Source organism: Bubalus bubalis, chromosome 4 (genome assembly GCF_019923935.1).
Source record: "Bubalus bubalis isolate 160015118507 breed Murrah chromosome 4, NDDB_SH_1, whole genome shotgun sequence".
NCBI classification, from domain to species: domain Eukaryota; kingdom Metazoa; phylum Chordata; class Mammalia; order Artiodactyla; family Bovidae; genus Bubalus; species Bubalus bubalis.
In genome coordinates this window covers 122,582,824-122,606,563 of record NC_059160.1, presented here as the reverse complement: position 1 = coordinate 122,606,563, position 23,740 = coordinate 122,582,824, and the positions used below count along the sequence as shown (strand labels likewise).

General features: G+C 40.3%; 1 protein-coding gene across 6 annotated transcripts in view; it reads left to right on the top strand.

Moving 5' to 3' along the window:
• FMN2 (formin 2) overlaps positions 1–23,740 on the top strand; it is a 337,046-nt gene that overhangs the window by 242,987 nt on the left and 70,319 nt on the right. For 5 of the 6 annotated variants that reach the window (XM_045165501.1, XM_045165507.1, XM_045165503.1 and 2 more), the window contains exons 8-12: positions 971–1,062; positions 1,221–1,350; positions 2,178–2,324; positions 5,666–5,725; positions 5,860–5,980. In XM_045165501.1, coding sequence (XP_045021436.1) covers positions 971–1,062; positions 1,221–1,350; positions 2,178–2,324; positions 5,666–5,725; positions 5,860–5,980 — 550 coding nt within the window. Of the gene's footprint in view, positions 1–970; positions 1,063–1,220; positions 1,351–2,177; positions 2,325–5,665; positions 5,726–5,859; positions 5,981–23,740 lie in introns of those variants that run through there. The other variant, XM_045165505.1, reaches the window with a different exon arrangement.

Sequence of the window (23,740 nt, the reverse complement as noted above, 5' to 3'; positions counted from 1 at the left end):
TTTTATTTTTGTTCCATGACTTAATAATTCAACTGTACTTTTCTTTTTCCCAAAGCAGATAGGCATAGACAATGATTGCAATAGATAAATAGGTACTTTTTCTTTTACAAATCTTATAACAGGTTTAGGATCAAATTCCTTCCATATTTAATTTGATTAACTTCTGAATAAGAAATACCATTTTTAAGTAAAATTATTGCATTCCAGAGAATATTATAGCTTAGTTGACATGTGGGATCTGAGTTACCTGAGCAGGAATTGAACCTGTTCCCTGCTACAGTGGAAGCTCAGAATCCTAGCCACTGGACTGCCAGAGAAGTCCCTCCAGAGGGTATTATAAACAGCTAAAAAAAACAAAAAAAGGGAAATCATATTGATTTAAACCATGCTGGAATAAATATTTTGCAAATCACCAATAGCCAATAATGTTTTCCCTGATAGCTCAGTTGGTAAAGAATCTGCCTACAATGAAGGAGAGCCTGGTTTGATTCCTGAGTCAGGAAGATCCCCTGGAGAAGGGATAGGCTACCCACTCCAGTTTTCCCTTGTGGCTTTCTTTCCCAGTTTTCCCCCACAAGGGAAGCCCACTCCAGGGCTTCCCTTGTGGCTCAGCTGGTAAAGAATATGCCTGCAATCCAGGAGACCTGGGTTCGATCCCTGGGTTGGGAAGATCCCCTGGAGAAGGGAAAGGCTACCTACTCTAGTATTCTGGCCTGGAAAATTCCATGGACTGTATAGTCCATGGGGTCACAAAGAGTCAGACATGACTGAGAGTTTCCCTTTCACTTTTGATAGCCAATAATATTTGGAAGATTTGGAGATGATCTGGTTTGCATTACACATATACACTTTAAAATACCTCATGAATTAAGTCAAGCTTTACCTCAGATGCTAAGAAATATGAAAATATGTAGAGTTCTGCTGCATTTAAGATCATTATCTAAAAACTGTTTGGTTTTTGTTTTTCCAGAGAGCACAGTCAGATGAACTGGAAAAAATTGAAAAGCATGGTCGGTCCTCCAAAGACAAGGAAAACGCAAAGTCTCTGGACAAACCTGAGCAGTAAGCACAGCTTGGCCCATGGGCAGCATGCGGGCCATGGGGGGCTCTTTCCATTGGGAAATGAAGTGTCTTCTGCGCATCAGTGTCATGAATGATGTGAGGATGAGCGCGTTTATGTGCATCGTCTTTTTCCTCTTAACTTGGCTTTGTTTCCTTAGGTTCCTTTATGAACTGTCACTAATCCCCAACTTTTCAGAGCGAGTCTTTTGCATTCTGTTTCAGTCCACATTTTCAGAAAGCATTTGCTCAATTCGGCGCAAACTGGAACTGCTACAGAAGTTGTGTGAGGTGGGTGCATGGGTTCTGATACTTAATTGTGCTCAGTCATGTTCATATTTCAAACAAATTGTCTCTTATTTGTAGTAAATACTTCCAACTGAGTACCATTTGAAGACATTTTCTTTATTTCCCCTCAACAAATTGTTAGTGATTCCATCCAAATGCTTCAGGAATAGCTATATGACTCAATAGAAGAGAAACATTCTTCTGAAAATAAAGAACAAGTGCTTGGCAGAAATGACCAATATTAACATCTAAAACAATTTGTCAAAAATTAATAGTACCATTTATTCTGGTTGTGGTAAATTATTTAGAAAAGTAGCATTATGTCATTAAAGAGATTTTCAGAGAAAGTGATGCACAAATTCAAGTTAAAGTGTGTGCTTTGGAAGAAGTGAGTGTGAACCTTTCAGGGATAAATCTAAATTTGGAAATTTTGGATAAATCTAAATTTGGAAATTAAACTTTATAACTGTGTTTCGGTTTCCCACACCTTATGCTAAAAATGTTACGCAGAGGCAGGTGCAGCTGGACTGATGGCCGTGCCGTCACACTGTGGTGGGTCTCATGTTACGGGTGTGTTTGGTTTCCTTGCAATTACACCACAGGAGCATCCTAGGCTGGTACCTCTCAGCTGGAGAAGCACAACCTGCATGCTGTTAGTGGTGCAGCTTTTTCAAAGTTATCTTTGGAGACACTGTGCTTAAATATACCTAAAATGAGCACTGATGAAGTTTGGATATGACCCATAATTATTAGTATGATCTGAATATCTGCCACTGACTTAAGAAAATTCAAACAGTAAATGAGAAATTCTTCTTTATCCTGTTTTACAGACATTAAAACATGGCTCAGGGGTTATGCAGGTTTTGGGTTTGGTTCTTGCCTTTGGCAACTACATGAATGGTGGAAATAATACTCGGGGACAGGCAGACGGTTTTGGATTAGATATTCTCCCGAAGCTGAAAGATGTTAAAAGCAGTGTAAGTATTTTGGGTGAGTGAATGTAGCAAACTGAGGAGTGGATGTCTGTTTTGTAATAAGTTGAACTGTAAACCAGTGCGATAAATGTTTATGCTCCAAGGCCAAAAGTTCTATTATGTTCTGAGCCAGATAAAGGTAATGGTTTTTAAAATATTAAGTTCAACCGAGGGAATTCCCAGGTGGCACTAGTGATAAAGAATGTGCCTGCCAGTGAAGGAGACATAAGAGACCCTGGGGCAGGTTCAGTTCCTGGGTCAGGAAGATCCCTTGGAGGAGGGCATGGCAACCCACTCCAATATTCTTGCTGAAGAATCCCATGCACAGAGAAACCAGGCAGGCTACAGTCCACTGGGTCGCAAAGAGTCGGACATGACTGAGGAGACTTAGCATGCATGCCCGCAAGTTTAAGTGAACAATTGGCCTGTAAAAATGAAAATATAGAGAATTGTCTTCCTAGATAAGGAAATAATAAGGAAATAATCTCCCTGACAGAAGGGAGATACTTATTTTGCTTTTTTCTGCCGGTCAACAACTCACTGGTTTATTTAGTCATTACACTCATATGTTCATTTGACATTCTTTTATCCAGCTTCTATGAAATGCCAGACACTGTACTTTTCCAAAATTGGGAAAAGCATAGTCCTTTCTTGGAACACCAACAGCATATAACTTTTTTGATTTCTATTGTTCTATTTGTTCAAGTGCCTTTTTATTTGTATGACACACATTTTCTCAGGAACCTTCAATATGTCAACCCGATAAATCACATTTATTCAAAATTTATTTATTCTTCTAAACACATGGTAGGTTTTGAATAGTTCTCTTTTGAAAAGATTTATTTATTTATTTATTTATTTATTTTTGTGCTGGGTCTTCGCTGCTGCACATGCAGTCTTCCTCTAACTTCAGTGAGCGGGGGCTACTCTCCAGTTGCAGTACACAAGCTTCTCATTGCAGTGGTTTCTCTTGTTCTGCAGCACGGGCTCCAGGTGCGCAGGCTTCAGTGGTTGCAGCTCTCGGGCTCTGGAACATGAGCTCAGTAGTTGTGGCACACGGGCTTAGCCCCACATTCCACACCCACATTCCCATGTGCAGTCTTCCCAGATCGGGAATCCAACTGTGTCCCCTGCCTTGGATTCTTAACCACTGGACCACCAGGGAAATACTGAATAGTTCTTAACAACTGATTGTTGGATTGAAACAAGTAATTTTTGCAAATAACATTAGAATATAAGTATAATCAATAAATGTTACTTATAAAAAATGAATCTGAAATAGATTCTTATGGTCATAATTATATATGTATAAGGGATTATTTGTTTTTTGTATTGGTTAATGTATCTTATTCAATCCTATAAGTTAAATTTCATTAATTTAAATAAGGAATGATATGGATAAGAATAATCAAGAAGTAAGATTTTTAGTAATTTAACTTGCATTCTCACAAGGGCTATGCAAAGTCTATTTGGGTCTTTCTCTATAAAATAAAGATGACTATATCTGTATAGTTTCATAGACTTGCATGCATGGAACTGTTACTCAGATCACTCAAAATTACCTAGGCACTTAATAAGTGTTTTGTTAATTGACTGAGGTATTGCTGATCATTTCACTGATTTACAAGTTAGGAAAGACAAAGGAAGTTGCTTAAATCATTTTACAAGTAATCCTGCTTCTAATAAATGTACTACTTTGGTTATTATAGCTATGTATGCTATGCTATGCTATGCTAAGTCGCTTCAGTCGTGTCCGACTCTGTGCAACCCCACAGACGGCAACCCACCAGGCTCTGCCATCCCTGGGATTCTCCAGGCAAGAATACTGGAGTGGGTTGCCATTTCCTTCTCCAATGCATGAAAGAGAAAAGTGAAAGTGAAGTTGTTCAGTCGTGTCCGACTTTTAGTGACCCCATGGACTGCAGCCTACCAGGCTCCTCTGTCCATGGGATTTTCCAGGCAAGAGTACTGGAGTGGGGTGCCATTGCCTTCTCCAAATTATAGCTATGTATTTCCGTGTAATTGATGTATATAGTAAAATATGTTGTTGTTGCTGCTTAGTTGTTAAGTCATGTCCAACTCTTTGCAACCCCATGAACAGTAGCCCACCAGGATCCTCTGTTCATGGGATTTCCCAGGCAAGAATCCTGGAGTGAGCTGCCATTTCCTTCTCTGGGGGATCTTCCCAACCCAGGGATTGAACCCCTGTCTCCTGCATTGGCAGGTGGATTCTCTATTGTGGAGCCACCAGGGAAGCCCATAGTGTGTTCAGGGAGTCTGTGTTGTGTTAGTCACTGACTCGTTTCCCACTCTTTGTGACCCCATGGACTGCAGCCCACCAGGCTCCTCTATCCATGCGATTTTCTAGGCAAGAACACTAGATTGGGTTGCCATTCCCTTCTCCAGGGGATCTTCCCGACCCAGGGATTGAACCCGCATCTCTTGCATTGGGTGGGTTCTTTACCATCTGAGCCACCAGGAAAGCCCATCAGGGAGTCTAATAGGTATATTACCATATCCCATCAGACTTGTTTATAAAGGAATGTTGCTCTTTTTATCAATGAGGGGAAAGTGATGGTTAGATTGAATATTCCAGAAAACAAGGTTTTTATTATAAGGTATGTTTTTAAAAATATGTATTTGATTTCACACATCCCAATTATCTAGTATTTATTTTGAGAATTAAAAAAAAAACATATATTAATGCCTCTAAATGTGCCAGAAAAGAAGGTGGAAAGCTCTTCTTTGAAGATTGTTAGATATGAAGCAGTTTTTCTTCTTTAGAATTACATACATTGCATTTTTATAGCTGCACAGATACTAATTCTTGAATCTCAGTTGCTGACATAAGTTATAACATGAATTTGCATTCTTAAAGCTCCAGCTTACTTGAGATAATACTTAACTTTTAAATTTTCTTAATCTGCTTAGTAATAAACCTCAGTCAATCTTCCGGTTGGAGTGGTCCCTACTGGTTCAGCCATACAGAAATGCCGGTGCTATTTAGTCATTTCTGTTTAGATAGTAGTTGTACCTGTTAATAATAAGAAATAAAATTGATGAATTAATTTTCTGGTTGAGGAGGGTGAAAGCAGGAAGGTGTGTACAACTGAGACAACCCTCGAAACAGCTGTGCTTCCACCTGGGGCGCAGGTGGGAACAGAGGGGGGAGGACAAGACCATCGGGGCCATTAAACTAAAGGGACATGAAACAGAGGACGTCTCCTTTCATCCTAAATATTCTCATCTACATGCGTGGGTTTACTGGGATGAATTTTATTTAACGCTGTATATTTAGTCATTTTAAAAAAAGTATTCCTACTCACTTTGGTCTCTCTGCCTAGGACAATAGCAGAAGCCTGTTGTCATATATCGTGTCATATTATCTTCGCAATTTTGATGAGGTGAGATAACGTTCACAGAGTCACATTCTGTTATTCCCTGTTGCTGAGCCATGTGGTCGTGTTTCGTGTCGTTTGTCATTGCTGCTGCTGCTCTGTCCTCATTTACGTAACTGTCTGTGCTTCCTGCTGACCAGGACGCTGGGAAAGAGCAGTGTGTGTTTCCGCTGCCCGAACCCCAGGACCTCTTTCAGGCCTCGCAGATGAAGTTTGAAGATTTTCAAAAAGACCTCAGAAAACTCAAGAAAGACCTGAGAGGTAACTTACAATGTTAAGGAAACTCAGTTGTTATTTATGCTTCTTTAATGAGAGAACAGATTTTTCAGTGTTTCTAAAGAAGGTAAAAAATCAGTGTAAATAAACATTTTCATATGTGGCAAAAGAAAAAATTTACAAGTAATCTTATTCTTTTGTTATTTTTTTAAAGAAATGTGTATTAGAAATCTAGTTATCTAATCGCATCTTGGTTATTTGAATAGCAGCCTCTTTCATCAGGCACAAATTTTATTGTCTTACTTTCACTTTATGTTCAAGAATATTTGTACATTTATTATATCTTGTTAAAAGACACATATTTTCTCCCCACCCACCCTTGGAATACTTGCCTAAGATTTTATGGTATGTGAACTTTCCTGGGACAAAACATTTTTTCATGTATTTGGTAAAAAAAAAAAAAAAAAGATGCATGTGTAAAGTTCTATTGTTATTGTTCAGTTGGTAAGTCGTGTCTGACTCTGTGACTCCATGGACTGCCACACACCAGGCTTTCCTGTCCTTTACTGTCTCTCAGTTTGCCCACACTCATGTCACTGCGGTTCCCAAGTGGCACTAGTGGTAAAGAACCCACCAACAATGCAGGAGACAGAATAGATGCAGCTTCGATCCCTGGGTTGGGAAGATCGCCTGGAGAAGAGCATGGCAGTCCACTCCAGTTTTCTTGCCTGGAGAACCCTCATGGACAGAGGAGACTGGCTGGTTACAGTCCATAGTGTCTCAAAGAGTCAGACACCACTGAAGCAACTTAGCACACAGGCTCGCATGTCCATTGAGTTGGTGATGCCATCCAACCATCTCATCTCTGTCACCACTTCTCTTACGGCCCTCAGTCTTTCCAGCATCAGGGTCTTTTCCAATGAGTTGGCTCTTCACATCAGGTGCCCAAAGTGTTGGAGCTTCAGCTTGAGCATCAGTCCTTCCAGTGAATATTCAGGATTGATTTCCTTAAACTGACTGGTTTAATCTCCTCGGTGTCCAACTGACTCTTAAGAGTCTTCTCAATTATTAGTTGAGAAGCCTTAGATCATTTTGAAGAGACTTTGAAATTCTTCAGAATGGTAAATTTAAAGTAATGCACAAAAGCAAATAGTTTACAATTTTTTATTTTTTGTGAATAAAACTCCTTTCATCTGTCCTACCTTTATAAATGAGGTACATTTATAAAGGCTTATGATATTATTATTAGTTTCAGGTGTACAACTTAATAATGACAAAGGTCCATATAGTCAAAGCTATGCTCTTTCCAGTGATCATGTATGGACATGAGAATTGGACCATAAAGAAGGCTGAGCACTGAAGAATTGATGTTTTCAAATTGCAGTGGTGGAGAAGACTTTTAAGAGTCCCTTAGACAGCAAGGAGATCAAACCAGTCAATCCTAAAGGAAATCAACCCTGATACTCATTAGAAGGACTGATACTGAAGCTCCAATACTTTGGCCACCTGATGTGAAGAGCCAGTTCATTGGAAGAGACCCTGAGGGTGCGAAAGATTGAGGGCAGGAGGAGAAGGGAGTGACAGAGATGAGATGGTTGGATGGCATCATGGATTCAATGGACATGAACTTGGGCAAACTCTAGGAGATAGTGAGGGTTGGGGAAGCTTGGCGTACTGCACTGAACAACAACAAAATTTTTATATGTTATGCACCAGCGTTATTACAGTGTTACATTCCCTATGCTGTACCTTGCATCCCTGTGACTTATTTATTTTGTAAACGGCAGTTTCTGTCTCTTTAAACCCTTTCACCTATTTCACTCACCTACTTTATCTTATTTTCATGAAGTTTCTTCATTTATGGAGTTGAGAATACCACAACTTTCAATATAAGGCTCTTTCTCACTATTTAAGCACAGTCAGGGAGGACTTTTATGTGAGATTTTCATTGCATTTTGTATCACTAGATGAGAAGAGGCTTATTTACCCCAGAAGCCAAAAAGATGATACAACTTTTTAAAGAGATTCTATCCTAGTGATGTATAATCAAATTTATAGAGTTGTTATATTCTGGTCATAGATGATTTTATATAGATTTAAATCACCAAAGTAACATTATATAGTTTGCTTCAGTTCATTTCAGTTGCTCAGTCGTGTCCAACCCTTTGCGACCCCATGAATCGCAGCACGCCAGGCCTCCCTATCACCAACTCACAGAGTTCACTCAAACTCATGTCCATCGAGTTGGTGATGCCATCCAGCCATCTCATCCTCTGTCGTCCCCTTCTCCTCCTGCCCCCAATCCCTCCAAGCATCAGGGTCTTTTCAATGAGTCAACTCTTCCCATGAGGTGGCCAAAGTACTGGAGTTTCAGCCTCAGCATCAGTCCTTCTAATGAACACCCAGGACTGATCTCCTTTAGGATGGACTGGTTGGATCTCCTTGCAGTCCAAGGGACTCTCAAGAGTCTTCTCCAACACCACAGTTCAAAAGCATCAATTCTTCGGCACTCAGCTTTCTTTAAAGTCCAACTCTCACATCCATACATGACCACTGAAAAAACCATAGCCTTGACTAGATAGACCTTGTTGGCAAGGTAATATCTCTGCTTTTCAATATACTATCTAGGTTGGTCATAACTTTCCTTCCAAGGAGTAAGTGTCTTTTAATTTCATGGCTGCAGTCACCATCTGCAGTGATTTTGGAGCCCAGAAAAATAAAGTCTGACACTGTTTCTACTGTTTCCCCCTCTATTTCCCATGAAGTGATGGGACCAGATGCCATGATCTTAGTTTTCTGAATGTTGAGCTTTAAGCCAACTTTTTCACTCTCCTCTTTCACTTTCAGCAAGAGGCTTTTTAGTTCCTCTTCACTTTCTGCCATAAGGATGGTGTCATCTGCATAACTGAGGTTATTGATATTTCTCCAGGTAATCTTGATTCCAGCTTATGCTTCTTCCAGCCCCGTATTTCTCATGATGTACTCTGCATAGAAGTTAAATAAGCAGGGTGACAATATACAGCCTTGACGTACTCCTTTTCCTATTTGAAACCAGTCTGTTGCTCCATGTCCAGTTCTAACTCTTGCTTCCTGACCTGCATACAGATTTCTCAAGAGGCAGATCAGGTGGTCTGGTATTCCCATCTCTTTCAGAATTTTCCACAGCTTATTTTGATCCACACAGTCAAAGGTTTTGGCATAGTCAATAAAGCAGAAATAGATGTTTTTCTGGAACTCTCTTGCTTTTTCAATGATCCAGCAGATGTTGCCAATTTGATCTCTGGTTCCTCTCCTTTTTCTAAAACCAGCTTGAACATCTGGATGTTCATGGTTCACATACTGCTGAAGCCTGGCTTGGAGAATTTTGAGCATTAATTTACTAGCGTGTGAGATGAGTGCAATTGTGCAGTAGTTTGAGCATTCTTTGGCATTGCCTTTCTTTGGGATTGGAATGAAAACTGACCTTTCCCAGTCCTGTGGCCACTGCTGAGTTTTCCAAATTTGTTGGCATATTGAGTGCAGGACTTTCACAGCACCATCTTTCAGGATTTGAAATAGCTCAACTGGAATTCCATCACCTCCACTAGCTTTGTTCGTAGTGATGCTTTCTAAGGCCCACTTGACTTCACATTCCAGGATGTCTGGCTCTAGGTGAGTGATCACACCATCGTGATGATCTGAGTTGTGAAGATCTTTTTTGTACAGTTCTTCTGTGTATTCTTGCCACCTCTTCTTAATATCTTCTGCTTCTGTTAGGCCCATACCATTTCTGTTCTTTATTGAGCCCATCTTTGCATGAAATGTTCCCTTGGTATCTCTAATTTTCTTGAAGAGATCTCTAGTCTTTCCCATTCTGTTGTTTTCCTCTATTTCTTTGCATTAATCTCTGAGGAAGGCTTTCTTATCTCTCCTTGCTATTCTTTGGAACTCTGCATTCAGATGCTTGTATCTTTCCTTTTCTCCTTTGCTTTTTGCCTCTCTTCTTTTGACAGCTATTTGTAAGGCCTCCCCAGACAGCCATTTTGCTTTTTTGCATTTCTTTGCCATGGGTATGGTCTTGATCCCTGTCTCCTGTACAATGTCATGAACCTCCGTCCATAGTTCATCAGGCACTCTATCTATCAGATCTAGGCCCTTAAATCTATTTGTCACCTCCACTGTATAATCATAAGGGATTTGATTTAGGTCATACCTGAATGGTCTAGTGGTTTTCCCCAATTTCTTCAATTTAAGTCTGAATTTGGCAATAAGGAGTTCATGATCTGAGCCACAGTCAGTTCCCAGTCATGTTTTTGATGACTGTATAGAGCTTCTCCATCTTTGGCTGCAAAGAATATAATCAGTCTGATTTCAGTGTTGACCATCTGGTGATGTCCATATGTAGAGTCTTCTCTTGTGTTGTTGGAAGAGGGTGTTTGCTATGACCAGTGCGTTCTCTTGGCCAAACTCTATTAGCCTTTGCCCTGCTTCATTCTGAACTCCAAGGTCAAATTTGCCTGTCACCCCAGGTGTTTCTTGACTTTCTACTTTTGCATTCCAGTACCCTATAATGAAAAGGACATCTTTTTTGGGTGTTAGTTCTAAAAAGTCTTATAGGTCTTCATATAACCATTCAACTTCAGCTCCTTCAGCATTACTGGTTGGGGCATAGACTTGGATTACTGCCTTGGAAACAAACTGAGATTATTCTGTCATTTTTGAGATTGCATCCAAGTACTGCATTTCGGACTCTTTTGTTGATCATGATGACTACTCCATTTCTTCTAAGGGATTCCTGCCCACAGTAGTAGATATAATGGTCATCTGAGTTAAATTCACCCATTCCAGTCCATTTTAGTTTGCTGATTCCTAGAATGTCAGCATTCACTCTTGCCATCTCTTGTTTGACCACTTCCAATTAGCCTTGATTCATGGACCTGACATTCCAGGTTCCTATGCAATATTGCTCTTTACAGCATTGAATGTTGCTTCTATCACCAGTCACATCCACAAGTAGATGTTGTTTTTGCTTTGGCTCCATCCCTTCATTCTTTCTGGAGTTATTTCTCCACTGATCTCCAGTAGCATATTGGGCACCTACTGACCTGGGGAGTTCCTCTTTCAGTGTCCTACCTTTTTGCCTTTTTATACTGTTCGTGGGGTTCTCAAGGCAAGAATACTGAAGTGGTTTGCCATTTCCTTCTCCAGTGGACCACATTCTGTCAGACATCTCCACCATGACCCTCCCATCTTGGGTGACCGCACACGGCATGGCTTAGTTTCATTGAGTTAGACAAGGCTGTGGTCCATGTGATCAGATTGGCTAGTTTTCTGTGATTATGGTTTCAGTGTGTCTGCCCTCTGATGCCCTCTCGCAACACCTAGCATCTTACTTGGGTTTCTCATACCTTGGACGTGTGGTATCTCTTCACGGCTGCTCCAGCAAAGCGCAGCTGCTGCTCCTTACCTTGGACAAGGGGTATCTCCTGACGGCCACCCCTCCTGACCTTGAACGTGGAGTATCTCCTGTCAGCCCTCCTGTGCCTGTGTAGCCGCTGCTGCTTGGACGTGGAGTTGCTCCTCTCTGCCGCCTTCCCTGACCTCGGGCGTGGGGTAGCTCCTCTCGACCTCCGCCCTGACCTCGGGCATGGGGTAGCTCCTGTTGGCTGCCACCCCTGACCTTGGGCATGTGGTAGGTCATATAGTTTGCTTGCTGCTGCTACTGCTGCTAAGTTGCTTCAGTCGTGTCCGACTCTGTGCGACCCCATAGATGGCAGCCCATGAGGCTCGCCCATCCCTGGGATTCTCCAGGCAAGAACACTGGAGTGGGTTGCCATTTCCTTCTCCAATGCAGGAAAGTGAAAAGTGAAAGTGAAGTCACTCAGTCGTGTCCGAGTCTTTGCAACCCCATGGACTGCAGCCTACCAGGCTCCTCTGCCCATGGGATTTTCCAGGCAAGAGTACTGGAGTGGGGTGCCATTAATATTTATTGTATGCCTGAGGCATGATAGGCCTTTGCTAGGTGCCATGAGTACCAAAGATACAAGCATCACTGTCAAGGAGAAGTGAAATCCTGCCCCTTAGGTGCTCCCCTGAGAGTATCACATACGGGTGGTCATAGATTGATTATACTCTTTGCAGTTGAAGATGGTGAAGCTCTATACAAGCAGCAAAAAAAAAAAAAAAAAAAAAAGACCAGGAGCTGACTGTGGCTCAGATCATGAACTGCTTATTGAAAAATTCAGACTTAAATTCAAGACAGTAGGGAAAACCTCTAGGCCATTCAGGTTTGACCTGATAAATTACATCCCTTATGATTATACAGTGGAAGTGACAAACAGATTCAAGGGATTAGACCTGATAGACCAGTGCCTGAAGGACTAGGTCGGAGGTTCGTGACATTGTATCGGAGACAGTGATCAAGACCATTCCCAAGAAAAAGAAATGCAAAAAGGCAAAATGGCTGTCTGAGGAGGCCTTACAAATAGCCAAGAAAAGAAGAGAGGCTAAAGGCAAAGGAGAAAAGGAAAGATCTACCCATCTGAATGCAAAGTTCCAAAGAATAACAATGAGAGATAAGAAAGCCTTCCTAGTGATCGATGCAAAGAAATAGAGGAAAACAATAGAGTGGAAAAGACTAGAGATCTCATCAAGAAAATTAGAGATAGCAAGGGAACATTTCATGCAAAGATGGGCTCTTGAGGGACAGAAACTGTATGGACCTAACAGAAGTGGAAGATATTAAGGAGAGGTGGGTAGAATACACACAAGAACTATACCAAAAAGGTCTTAATGACCCAGATAACCACGATGGTGTGATCACTCATTTAGAGCCAGGCATCCTGGAATGCAAAGCCAAGGGGGCCTGAGGACGTGTCACTGTGAACAAAGCTAGTGGAGGTGATGGAATTCCAGTTGAGCTATTTCAAATCTTAAAATATGATGCTGTGAAAGTGCTGCACTCAGTATGCCAGCAAATCTGGAAAACTTAGCAGTTACCACAGGACTAGAAAAGACCAGTTTTCATTCCAGTCCCAAAGAAGGACAATACTGAAGAATGTTCAAACAGTTGAACTATTGAACTCATTTCACATGTTAGCAAATTAATGCTCAAAATTCTCCAAGCCAGGCTTCAACAGTATGTGGACCAAGAACTTCCAGATGTTCAACCTGGATTTAGAAAAGTCAGAGGAACCAGAGATCAAATTGCCAGTATCCATTGGATCATAGAAAAAGCAAGAGAATTTCAGAAAAACATCTACTTCTGCTTTATTGACTATGCTAAAGCCTTTGACTGTGCGGATCACAACAAACTGGAAAATTCTTAAAACAGATGGGACTATCAGACCACCTTACCTGCCTCCTGAGAAATCTGTATGCAGGTGAAGAAGCAACAGTTAGAACAGACATGGGACAATGGACTTGTTCCAAACTGGGAAAGGAGTATGTCAAGGCTGTATGTTGTCACCCTGCTTATTTAACTTACATGCAGAGTACATCATGCAAAATGCCAGGCTGGATGAAGCACAAGCTGGAATCAAGATTGCCTGAAGAAATATCAATAACCTCAGATATGCAGATGACACCCCTGTTATGGCAGAAAGAGAAGAGGAACTAAAGAACCTTTTGATAAAGGTAAAAGAGGAGAGTGAAAAAACTGGCTTAAAACTCAAGATTCAAAAAACTAAGATCATGGCATCTGGTCCCATCACTTCATGGCAAATAGATAAGGAAACAATGGAAGCAGTGACAGACTTTATTTTCTTTGGCTCCAGAATCACCTCAGGTGGTGACTGCAGCCATGAAATGAAAAAAAAAACACTTGCTCCTTGGAAGAAAAGCTATGACAAACCTAGATAGCATATTAAAAAGCTGAGACTTTACTTTGTTGACAAAAGTCTGTCTAGTACTTTTAAGTCAGCAAATCTGGAAATTTCAGCAGTGGCCATGGGACTGGAAAAAGTCAGTTTTCATTCCAGTCCCAAAGAAGGGCAATACTAAGAATGTTCAAACTACCCTGTAGTTGCACTCATTTCACATGCTAGCAAGGTTATGCTCAGAATCCTTCAAGCTAGGCTTCAGCAGTACATGAACTCAGAACTTCCAGATGTACAAGCTGGGTTTTGAAGAGGCAGAGGAACCAGAGATCAAATGACCAACATTCGCTGCATCATGGAGAAAGCAAGGGAGTTCCAGAAAAACATCTTCTGCTTCATTGACTACACTAAAGCCTTTGACTCTGTATTTCACAACAAACTGGGAAATTCTCAAAGAGATGGGAATACTAGACCACCTTACCTGTCTTCTGAGAAACCTGCATGTGAGTCAAAGAAGTAACAGGAAAAAGTTACATGGAAGTTACAAAGAAGTACATGGAAAAAGTTACATGGAAGTTACAAAGAAGTACATGGAACAGTTGACTGGTTCCACATTGGGAAAGGAGTAGGACAGGGTTGTATATTGTCACCCTACTTATTTAACTTATATGCAGAGTACTTTATGCGAAATGCCAGGCTGGATGAAGCACAAGCCTGGATGAAGCACAGGCTGGAATCAAGATTGCCAGGAGCAATATCAGCCACCTCATATATGCAGATGATACCATTCTAATGGCAGAAAATGAAGAGGAACTAAAGAGCTTCTTGATGGTGTTGAAAGAGGAAAGTGAAAGAGGAAAGGGTGAAATAGGAAAGCTGGCTTAAAACTCAACATTCAAAAAACTAAGATCTTGGCTTCCAGTCCCATCACTTCATGGCAAACTGAAGGGGAAAAAGTGGAAACAGTGCCAGATTTTATTTTGAGGGGCTCTGAAACCACTGTGGATGGTGACTGAAGCCATGAAATTAAAATATAGTTGCTTCTTCACAGCAAACTTTGAGAAATGTAGGAAAACTTTTAGAAACCTAGATAGCATATTGAAAAGCAGAGACATCACTTTGCCAACAAAGGACCATATAGTCAAAGCAATGGTTTTTCCAGTAGTCATGTACAGATGTGAGAGATGGACCATAAAGAAGGCTGAGTGCTGAAGAACTGATGCTTTCAAATTGTGGTACTGGAGAAGACTCTTGACTGCTCGGGAAATGCAAATCAGAACCACAATGTGATATCACCTCACACTTTTCAGAATGGCTGTCATCAAAAAACACAAATAACAAATGTTGGTAAGGATATGGAGAAAAGGGAATCCTTGTGCACTGTTGTTGGGAATGTAAATTGGTGCATTCTCTGTGGAAAACACAATGGAAGATTTACAAAAAACTAAAAATAGAGCTACCATATGAAGCAGCAATTCCACTCCTGGGTATATGTCTTTAAAAAAAAAAAAACACAAATACAAATTTGAAAAGATACATACATCCCTATATTTATAACAACATTATTCACAATTATTAAGATATGGAAGCAACCTAAATGTCCATCAACAGATGAATGGATAAAGAAGATGTATACACATACACACACACACACACACACACACACATATACAAACACATACACAATGGAACACTACTCAGCCATAAAAAGGAATGAAATTTTGCCACTTACAACAACATGGATAGAATTAAAAGGTACTGTGCTGAGTGAAAAAAGATAGAAAGACAAACACTGTGTGATATCACTTTTACATGGAAACTATAAAATATTGCAAAGTAGTGGATTTAGTAAAAAAGCAGACTCACAGTTATAGAGAACAAACTAGTAGTTAATAGTTGGGTGAAGGGAGAGAGAGGGATGTTATGGGGAATGAGGAGTGGTTGGTACAAACTGTCATGTATAAAATAAACTACAAGGATGTATTTTACAATACAGAGAATATAGCCAATATTTTAAAATAACTATAAATGGAGTATAACTTTTAAAATTGTTTGTCACTATATTGTATACCTGGAACTTATGTAATTTGTACATCAATTATCCTTCAATAAAGAAAAGGTAGGGGACTTCCTTTTGTGGTCCAGTGATTAAGCATCCACCTGCCAATGCAGGGGACACAGGTCTGATCGCTGGTCCAGGGAAATCCCACCTGCTGAGGAGCAGCTAAGGCCATGTGCCACAACTGCTGAAGCCTGTGTGCCTGGAGCCTGTGCTCCACAACAAGAGAAGCCACTGAAACGTGAAACCTGTGCCCTGCAACGAAGAGCAGCCCCTGCTTGCTGCAACTAGAGAAAGCCCAAGTGCAGCAATGAATACCCAGTGAGGCCAAAAATAAAATAGTAAATAAATAAAAAATTTAAAATAAACTTCTGTTTAATAAAAATGAAGAGAAAGAAAAGAAAAGGTCAGGACTTCCTTGGAGATCCAGTGGTTAAAATCCTGGGCTTCTAGTGCAGGGGGCTTACGTTCTATTCCTGGTCTGGGAAGTAAGACCCCACGTGTGCTGCTGTGGTCAAAAATAAATTAATTAACTTTAAAGGAAAAGAAAAGGTAATCTCCCTTGTGGAGTTAGGTTTTGATTCTTCAGAATTTTTTTTGAAGAGAGAGTAGATGCTTTAGTTATCTACTGTTATGTGATCAGAATTGGTGTTTGAAACAAAACTTACTATCCTAAGATTAGCCTCCCTTTTGTGCCAGATGACACCAAGGTGAGGGTGTGAATTGAGAGGCAAGCAGAGGTCAGTACTAAATGAAGGACTGTCTCAAGATGAGAGATGAATCAGTAGAAAGGCTGGCCTCAGTAGCACTGAGCCCCATCACTGGAAATGTCCCCGTGTGTGCCCTAAGCTTGGGACTGTGCATGCCTGCATGGCACTTAACTTTCATGACTTCATCACGTCTTTTTCTTTTTTTGAGGCTAATTACTTTACAATATTGTAGTGGTTTTGCCATACATTAACATGAATCTGCCACAGGTGTACATGTGTTCCCCATCCTGAACCCCCCTCCCACCTCCCTCCCCTTCCCATCCCTCTGGGTCATCCCAGTGCACCAGCCCCAAGTATCCTGTATCCTGCATTGAACCTGGACTGGCGATTCATTTCTTATATGATATTATACCTTTTTCAATGCCATTCTCCCAAATCATCCCACCCTCGCCCTCTCCCACAGAGTCCAAAAGACTGTTCTATACATCTGTGTCTCTTTTGCTATTGTGCATATAGGGTTATCATTACCACCTTTCTAAATTCCATATATATGCATTAGTATACTGTATTGGTGTTTTCCTTTCTGGTTTACTTCACTCTGTATAATAGGCTCCAGTTTCATCCACCTCATTAGAACTGACTCAAATGTATTCTTTTTAATGACTGAGTAATATTCCATTGTGTATATGTACCAGAGCTTTCTTATCCATTCATCTGCTGATGGACATCTAGGTTGCTTCCATGTCTTACATATGTTATAATGTTTTGGTGTCATTCAGTATATTCAAGGTTGAAGCTTAAAGAATCAATACCACTGTCTCTTCCTAAATTCTACAGGGTACAAACTTGTGGAGTTTTGTTATATAAAATTATGGTGTTTACATAGATACTACATATGTCAAATAAGTAATTTATAATTAGTTTTGCTTTGGACTTCCCTCACTTAATAGAGTGAATGCATTTAGATGATCTAAGTGACCTCTATGGTATTGCTTATGATAATAAGTAAATGTTGACTTTTCGTGCTTCCTGAGACCTCATGTGAGAAGAAGGCCCATTGCCAACAGTGTGCACTCCCCATGTCATGTGTTTATGCTGAGACCACCTCTCCGCCAGAAAGCAACTTGGAGGCTTGCTCACACCGCACAGAGGTTCATGCCTTTGCTGACTCTGAAGTTATGGCCCCTCCTCTCTGAGAACAGAGATACCTTGAGGGGTATCACAGGTGGTGACAGAGAGCTGGATGCTCATCTGGTCCAGGTGTGTCACCCACAACATCCGCACATCATGTGGCCGTTGATCATTAGTGTGAGGCAGATCAGGGTTAGTGATGACCAGTAAAGAATACAATAATAGTATGGAAAATGGTAACATGCCTGAGTTTGTCCCTATAAATGTCATTCCCACATCTGAAGCATTGCCTCAGTGCAGTGCTTAGGAGATGAGAGTTCCGTGTTCTTGTTGTGTTAGAAGCTGTCCCTCTGCTGGTGGTGGTAATTGTAGCAAACCTGATAATCCTCTTATTGTGTATCCAGTAGTCTTCTGCATATTTTACCTATGCAAAACCCTTTCATCTTAATAGCAAAGTAGACACTATTATTAACCCCATGTTACAGATGAAGAAACTGAAGCACAGAGGGGATGCATACCTGGCCAAAGACTCACAGCTTGTAAGTAAGCTATAAACCCAGTCTCCAGAACCCATGCTGTTAGCCTGCAGGCCATGCTGCTCTGCTATTGTTGCTGATAAAACTAAGGATAATAGCAGTAATGCTGGTGAAAACTTACATGGGCCTTAACATGTACCAGGCTCCGTTCTAAGTGCTCTGCGTGCATTAACTGACATTCCTTGTAACAACTCCAAGAAGCAGGTTCTATCACTGTGTATTGCAGATAAAAAGCCTCAGGCACAGAAAAGCTGACTGTCTTTTTGAAAGTTACAGCTGTTGCATTTTACCTTTTTGTTGCTTTTACCTCTTAAATTTTTGTAGCCTGTGCACTCGATTTGTCCATGGAAGCGCATCACTTGTGTATGGAGAGTAACCAAAAATACTGAGAATTCCTCTCATTGGAACACACTAGTCCCACTCACTCCTGGTTCTCCTTATAATATCTGACATTTCCTTCTAAATCTTCTGTCTTCATAGCCTTCTCTTCCTCTGCTTCTTCATTACAGTTGGCATTGCTCAGATGTTCAACCTTGGCTTGCTCTTCTTCTCACTAGACATGCTTTCTCAAGTGGTCTTATTCAGAGTTTTCCTGTATTGCTCTGATCTGCAGACTTATACACCCAGCTGCTTGCTGGCAGCCACACATGGATGTTCCACTAGCATCTTAAAACTCAGCGAGTTCAAAAGCAAATTAATTTTCTTTTCTCTGAAAAATACTCTTCTTCCTGTGTGCTTCATCCCCAAACCTCCAAAGCTATGAACCCAGTCAGCATCCTTCTTTCCCCTCCCTCCTTCACACAATAATGCACATTAGAATCACTGTTTTAATCTTTTTCGTGTCTTGTACCTGGAGATTACTTTTCAAAATGACTAGGATGGAAGCCTTGGCATGTAGACTCTGAAAAGCCTCCTCAATGAACAAACTGAAGAATAACAATCATATGATCATTTTAATAGATGTAGAAAAAGCTTTTGACGAAATTCAACTTCTTTTTACAATAAGAACTCTCCACAAACTGCGTATAGAGGGAATATACCCCAACATAACAAAATCTCTGTAGGATAAGCCCACAGCAAACATCATAGTCACTTGTGAAAAGCAAGAAGCATTTTCTCTAAGGTCAGGGGCAAGACAAGGATGTCCATCTTGCCACTTTTATTCACCATAGTTTTGGAAATCCTAGCCACAGCAATCAGACAAAGAAAAGAAATAAAAGGAATCCAAATTGGAATGGGAGAAGTAAAACTGTCACTGTTTGCAGATGACATGATACTATATATAAAAATTTCTAAAGACACCACCAAAAGACAACCAGAACTAATAAATGAATTTAGTAAAGTTAAAGAGTACAGAATTTCTTTCTGGTTTACTTCACTCTGTATAATAGGCCCCAGTTTCATCCACCTCATTAGAACTGATTCAAATTTATTCTTTTTAATGGTGATATATGGCAAAACCAATACAATATTGTAAAGTTAAAAAATAAAATACAAAAAAAAAGAAAGTTGAATCAGAAAAAAAATTTTTTTAAAGAGTACAGAATTTAATAGAGTAGTCCCCCACATATTAATATGAACCTTCAGGTTGCAAACTTTCAATGATGCAAACATTGTTCACATATCCAATCACATAAGTTAGTTCGTGTGTCTGGCATACGTTGTCACTCGTGTGCATTCTCTACAAGTGATTGTGCTTCTGTGCGCTTTACAGTGTTGTAAAGAGTACAGTAGTAGAGTATCTTTATTTCAAGCTCAGGATGTCTGAACAGAAATGTAAAACAGCAGTAAATAGCCGATTGTGTTAGTTGGGTAACTAGACCATCTTTGTTGGACTTACGACCAAATTGGACTTATGAACGTGCTCTCAGAACAGAGCTTGTTTGTTTATAGGGGACTTACTGTACACAGAGATCTGCAGAAATTTCCATACACTGATAATGATTATGTGAAAGAAAAATTAAGAAAATGATCCATTTATAATTGTATCAAGAAAAATATGCCTGGGAATAAATTTAACCAAGGAGGGGAAAGACTTGAAAGCTCTAAGATGTTGATGAAAGAAGTTGAGGACAAGACAAATAAATGGAAAGACATACCATGCCTATGGATTGGAAGAATTAATGTTGCTAAAATGTCCATACTTCCCAAGGTAATCTACATAGTCGCTAACAAACTACCAGTGGAATTTTTCATAAAACTGGAATAAATTCTAAAATTTGTATGGAACCACAAACAACCCCAAAAGCCAAAGCAATCTTGAGAAAAGACAAAGCTGAAGATAATCACATTCCCTGACTTCAGACTACACTACAAAGATACAGTAATCAAAACATGATTGGTACTGGCAGGAAAACAGACTCATGTATCACTGGAACAAAATAGATACTCCAGAAATAAATTCACACTTACATGGTCAATTAATATATGTCAGAGAAATCAATAATATGTGGTGGGGGAAAGACAGCCACTTCAATAAATGCTTTTGGGGAAACTGGACAGCCACATGCAAAACAGTGATACTGGACTATTTTCTTACAACATATTCAGAGGTAAAATGGTTAAAGAGTCAAATGTAAGACCTGAAACCACAAAACACCTACAGGAAAATATAGGCAGTATATTCTTTTTCGTTTTAGGTCCTAGGGACATTTTTTAGATATGTTTCCTCAGGCAAGGGTAAGAAAAGCAAAAATAAATGGGACTATGTCAAACAAAAAAGCATTTGTACAGCCAAAGAAACCATCAAAATGAAAAGGCAGCCTGCTGTATGGGAGCAGATATTTTATATGGGAGAAGATAATATACTGGATAAAGGCTTAATATTCAACTTATATCAAGAAATCTTATAACCTAATATTAAAAAGAACAAACAATCCAATTAAAAACTACAGAGGACCTGAACAGTCATTTCTCCAAAGGACAAAAAGATAGCCAACAAACACACGATATTTCCTGATGCTTTCCTGATGATTAGTGATGTGGAGCACAAATTGAAACCAATGTGCTATCACCTAACTTCTCTTAGAATGACCATTATCAAAAAGACAAGAAATAACTATTGGTGAGAAGAATGTGGAGAAAAGGGAACCCTCATTCACTGTTCCTGGGCATGTAAATTCAAGCAGCTACTGTAGAGAACAGTATGCTGCTGCTGCTGCTGCTGCTGCTGCTAAGTTGCTTCAGTCGTGTCCTACTCTGTGCGACAAGAACACCGACAATTCCTCAAAAAATTGAAAATAGAAATATCATCAGTCCAGTTCAGTTGCTGAGTCGTGTCTGACTCTTTGTGACCCCATGGACTGCAGCATGCCAGGCCTCCCTGTCCATCACCAACTCCTGGAGTTTATTCAAACTCATGTGCATTGAGTTGGTGATGCCATCCAACCATCTCATCCTCTGTCGTCCCCTTCTCCTCTCGCCTTCAATCTTTCCCAGCATCAGGGTCTTTTCCAATGAGTCGATTCTTTGCATCAGGTGGCCAAAGTATTGGAGTTTCAGCTTCAGCATCAGTACTTCCAATGAATATTCAGGACTGATTTCCTTTAGAATTGAATGGTTGGATCTCTTTGCAGTCCAAGGGACTCTCAAGAGTCTTCTCCAACACCACAGTTCAAAAGCATCAATTCTTCGGCACTCAGCTTTCTTTATAGTCTGACTCTCACATCCATACACGACTACTGGAAAAACCATAACTTTGACTAGATGGACCTTTGTTGGCAAAGTAATGTCTCTGCTTTTTAATATGCTGTCTAGGTTGGTCATAACTTTTCTTTTAAGGAGCAAGCATCTTTTAACTTCATGGCTGTAGTCACCATCTGCAGTGATTTTGATGCCCCAAAAAATAAAGTCTGTCACTGTTTCCACTGTTTTCCCATCTATTTGCCATGAAGTGGTGGGACAAGATGCCATGATCTTAGTTTTCTGAATGTTGAGTTTTAAAGCCAACTTTTTCACTCTCTTCTTTTACTTTTATCAGGAGGCTCTTTAGTTCTTCTTCACTTTCTGGCATAAGGGTGGTGTCATCTGCATATCTGAGGTTATTGATGTTTCTTCAGGCAATCTTGATTCCAACTTGTGCTTCCTCCAGCCCAGGATTTCTCATGATGTACTCTGCATATAAGTTAAAGAAGCAGGGTGACAACATATAGCCTTAATGTACTCGTTTCCCTATTTGGAACCAATTCTGAATTCCAGTTCTGAGTATTTATACCAGTAAAAATGCTAATTGAAAATGATGTATACGCCCCCTGTGTTTGTTGAAGCCTAATTTATAAATAGCCAAGATTTGGAAGCAACCTAAGTATCCACCAATAGATGAATGGATTAATAAGACATGTTTTACATATACATATGTGTGTATATCTGTTTATATATATACACACACACACACACACACATTTCACCTACACATACAGTGGAATGTTATTCAGCCATGGAAAAAGGAAAGATTCCTACTTGCAGCAGCGCAAATGGACCTGGAGGGTATTATGCTAAGTGGAATATGTCAGGTGAGAAAGACAGTGTTGTATGACTGTCAGTTATGTGTGGAATCCAAAAAGCAAAACAAATGATCAAACAAAACAGAAAAGATACATAGATACAGAGAATAAGCTTATGGTTGCAGGGGTAGGGGTGCAGGGATGGTTGAAAAAGGCAATGTGGATAAGAGGTATAATCTTGCATTTAATATAAAATAAGTAATGGGGTTTAATGTTGAGGTTTAAGTCAACTTTTTCACTCTCCTCTTTCACCTTCATCAAGAGGCTTTTTAGTTCCTCTTCACTTTCTGCCATAAGGGTGGTGCCATCTGCATATCTGAGGTTATCTTGATTCCAGCTTGTGCTTCTTCCAGCCCAGCATTTCTCTTGATGTACTCTGCATATAAGTTAAATAAGCAGGGTGACAATATACAGCCTTGAAGTACTCCTTTTCCTATTTGGAACCGGTCTGTTGTTCATGGGGAATAGATGGGGAAACAGTGTCAGACTGTATTTTGGGGGGCTCCAAAATCACTGCAGATGGTGACTACAGCCATGAAATTAAAAGACGCTTACTCCTTGGAAGGAAAGTTATGACCAACCTAGATAGTATATTCAAAAGCAGAGACATTACTTTGCCAATAAAGTCCATCTAGTCAATGCTATGGTTTTTCCAGTGGTTATGTATGGCTATGAGAGTTGGACTGTGAAGAAAGCTGAGCGCTGAAGAATTGATACTTTTGAACTGTGGTGCTGGAGAAGACTTGTGGGTCCCTTGGACTGCAAGGAGAGCCAACCAGTCCATCCTAAAGGAGATCAGTCCTGCGTGTTCATTGGAAGGACTGATGCTAAAGCTGAAACTCCAATACTTTGGCCACCTCATGTGAAGAGTTGACTCATTGGAAAAGACCCTGATGCTTGGAGGGATTGGGAGCAGGAGGAGAAGGGGAGGACAGAGGATGAGATGGCTGGATGGCATCACCAACTCGATGGACATGAGTTTGAGTAGACTCCGGGAGTTGGTGATGGACAGGGAGGCCTGGCGTGCTGTGATTCATGGGGTCGCAAAGAGACAGACACGACTGAGCGACT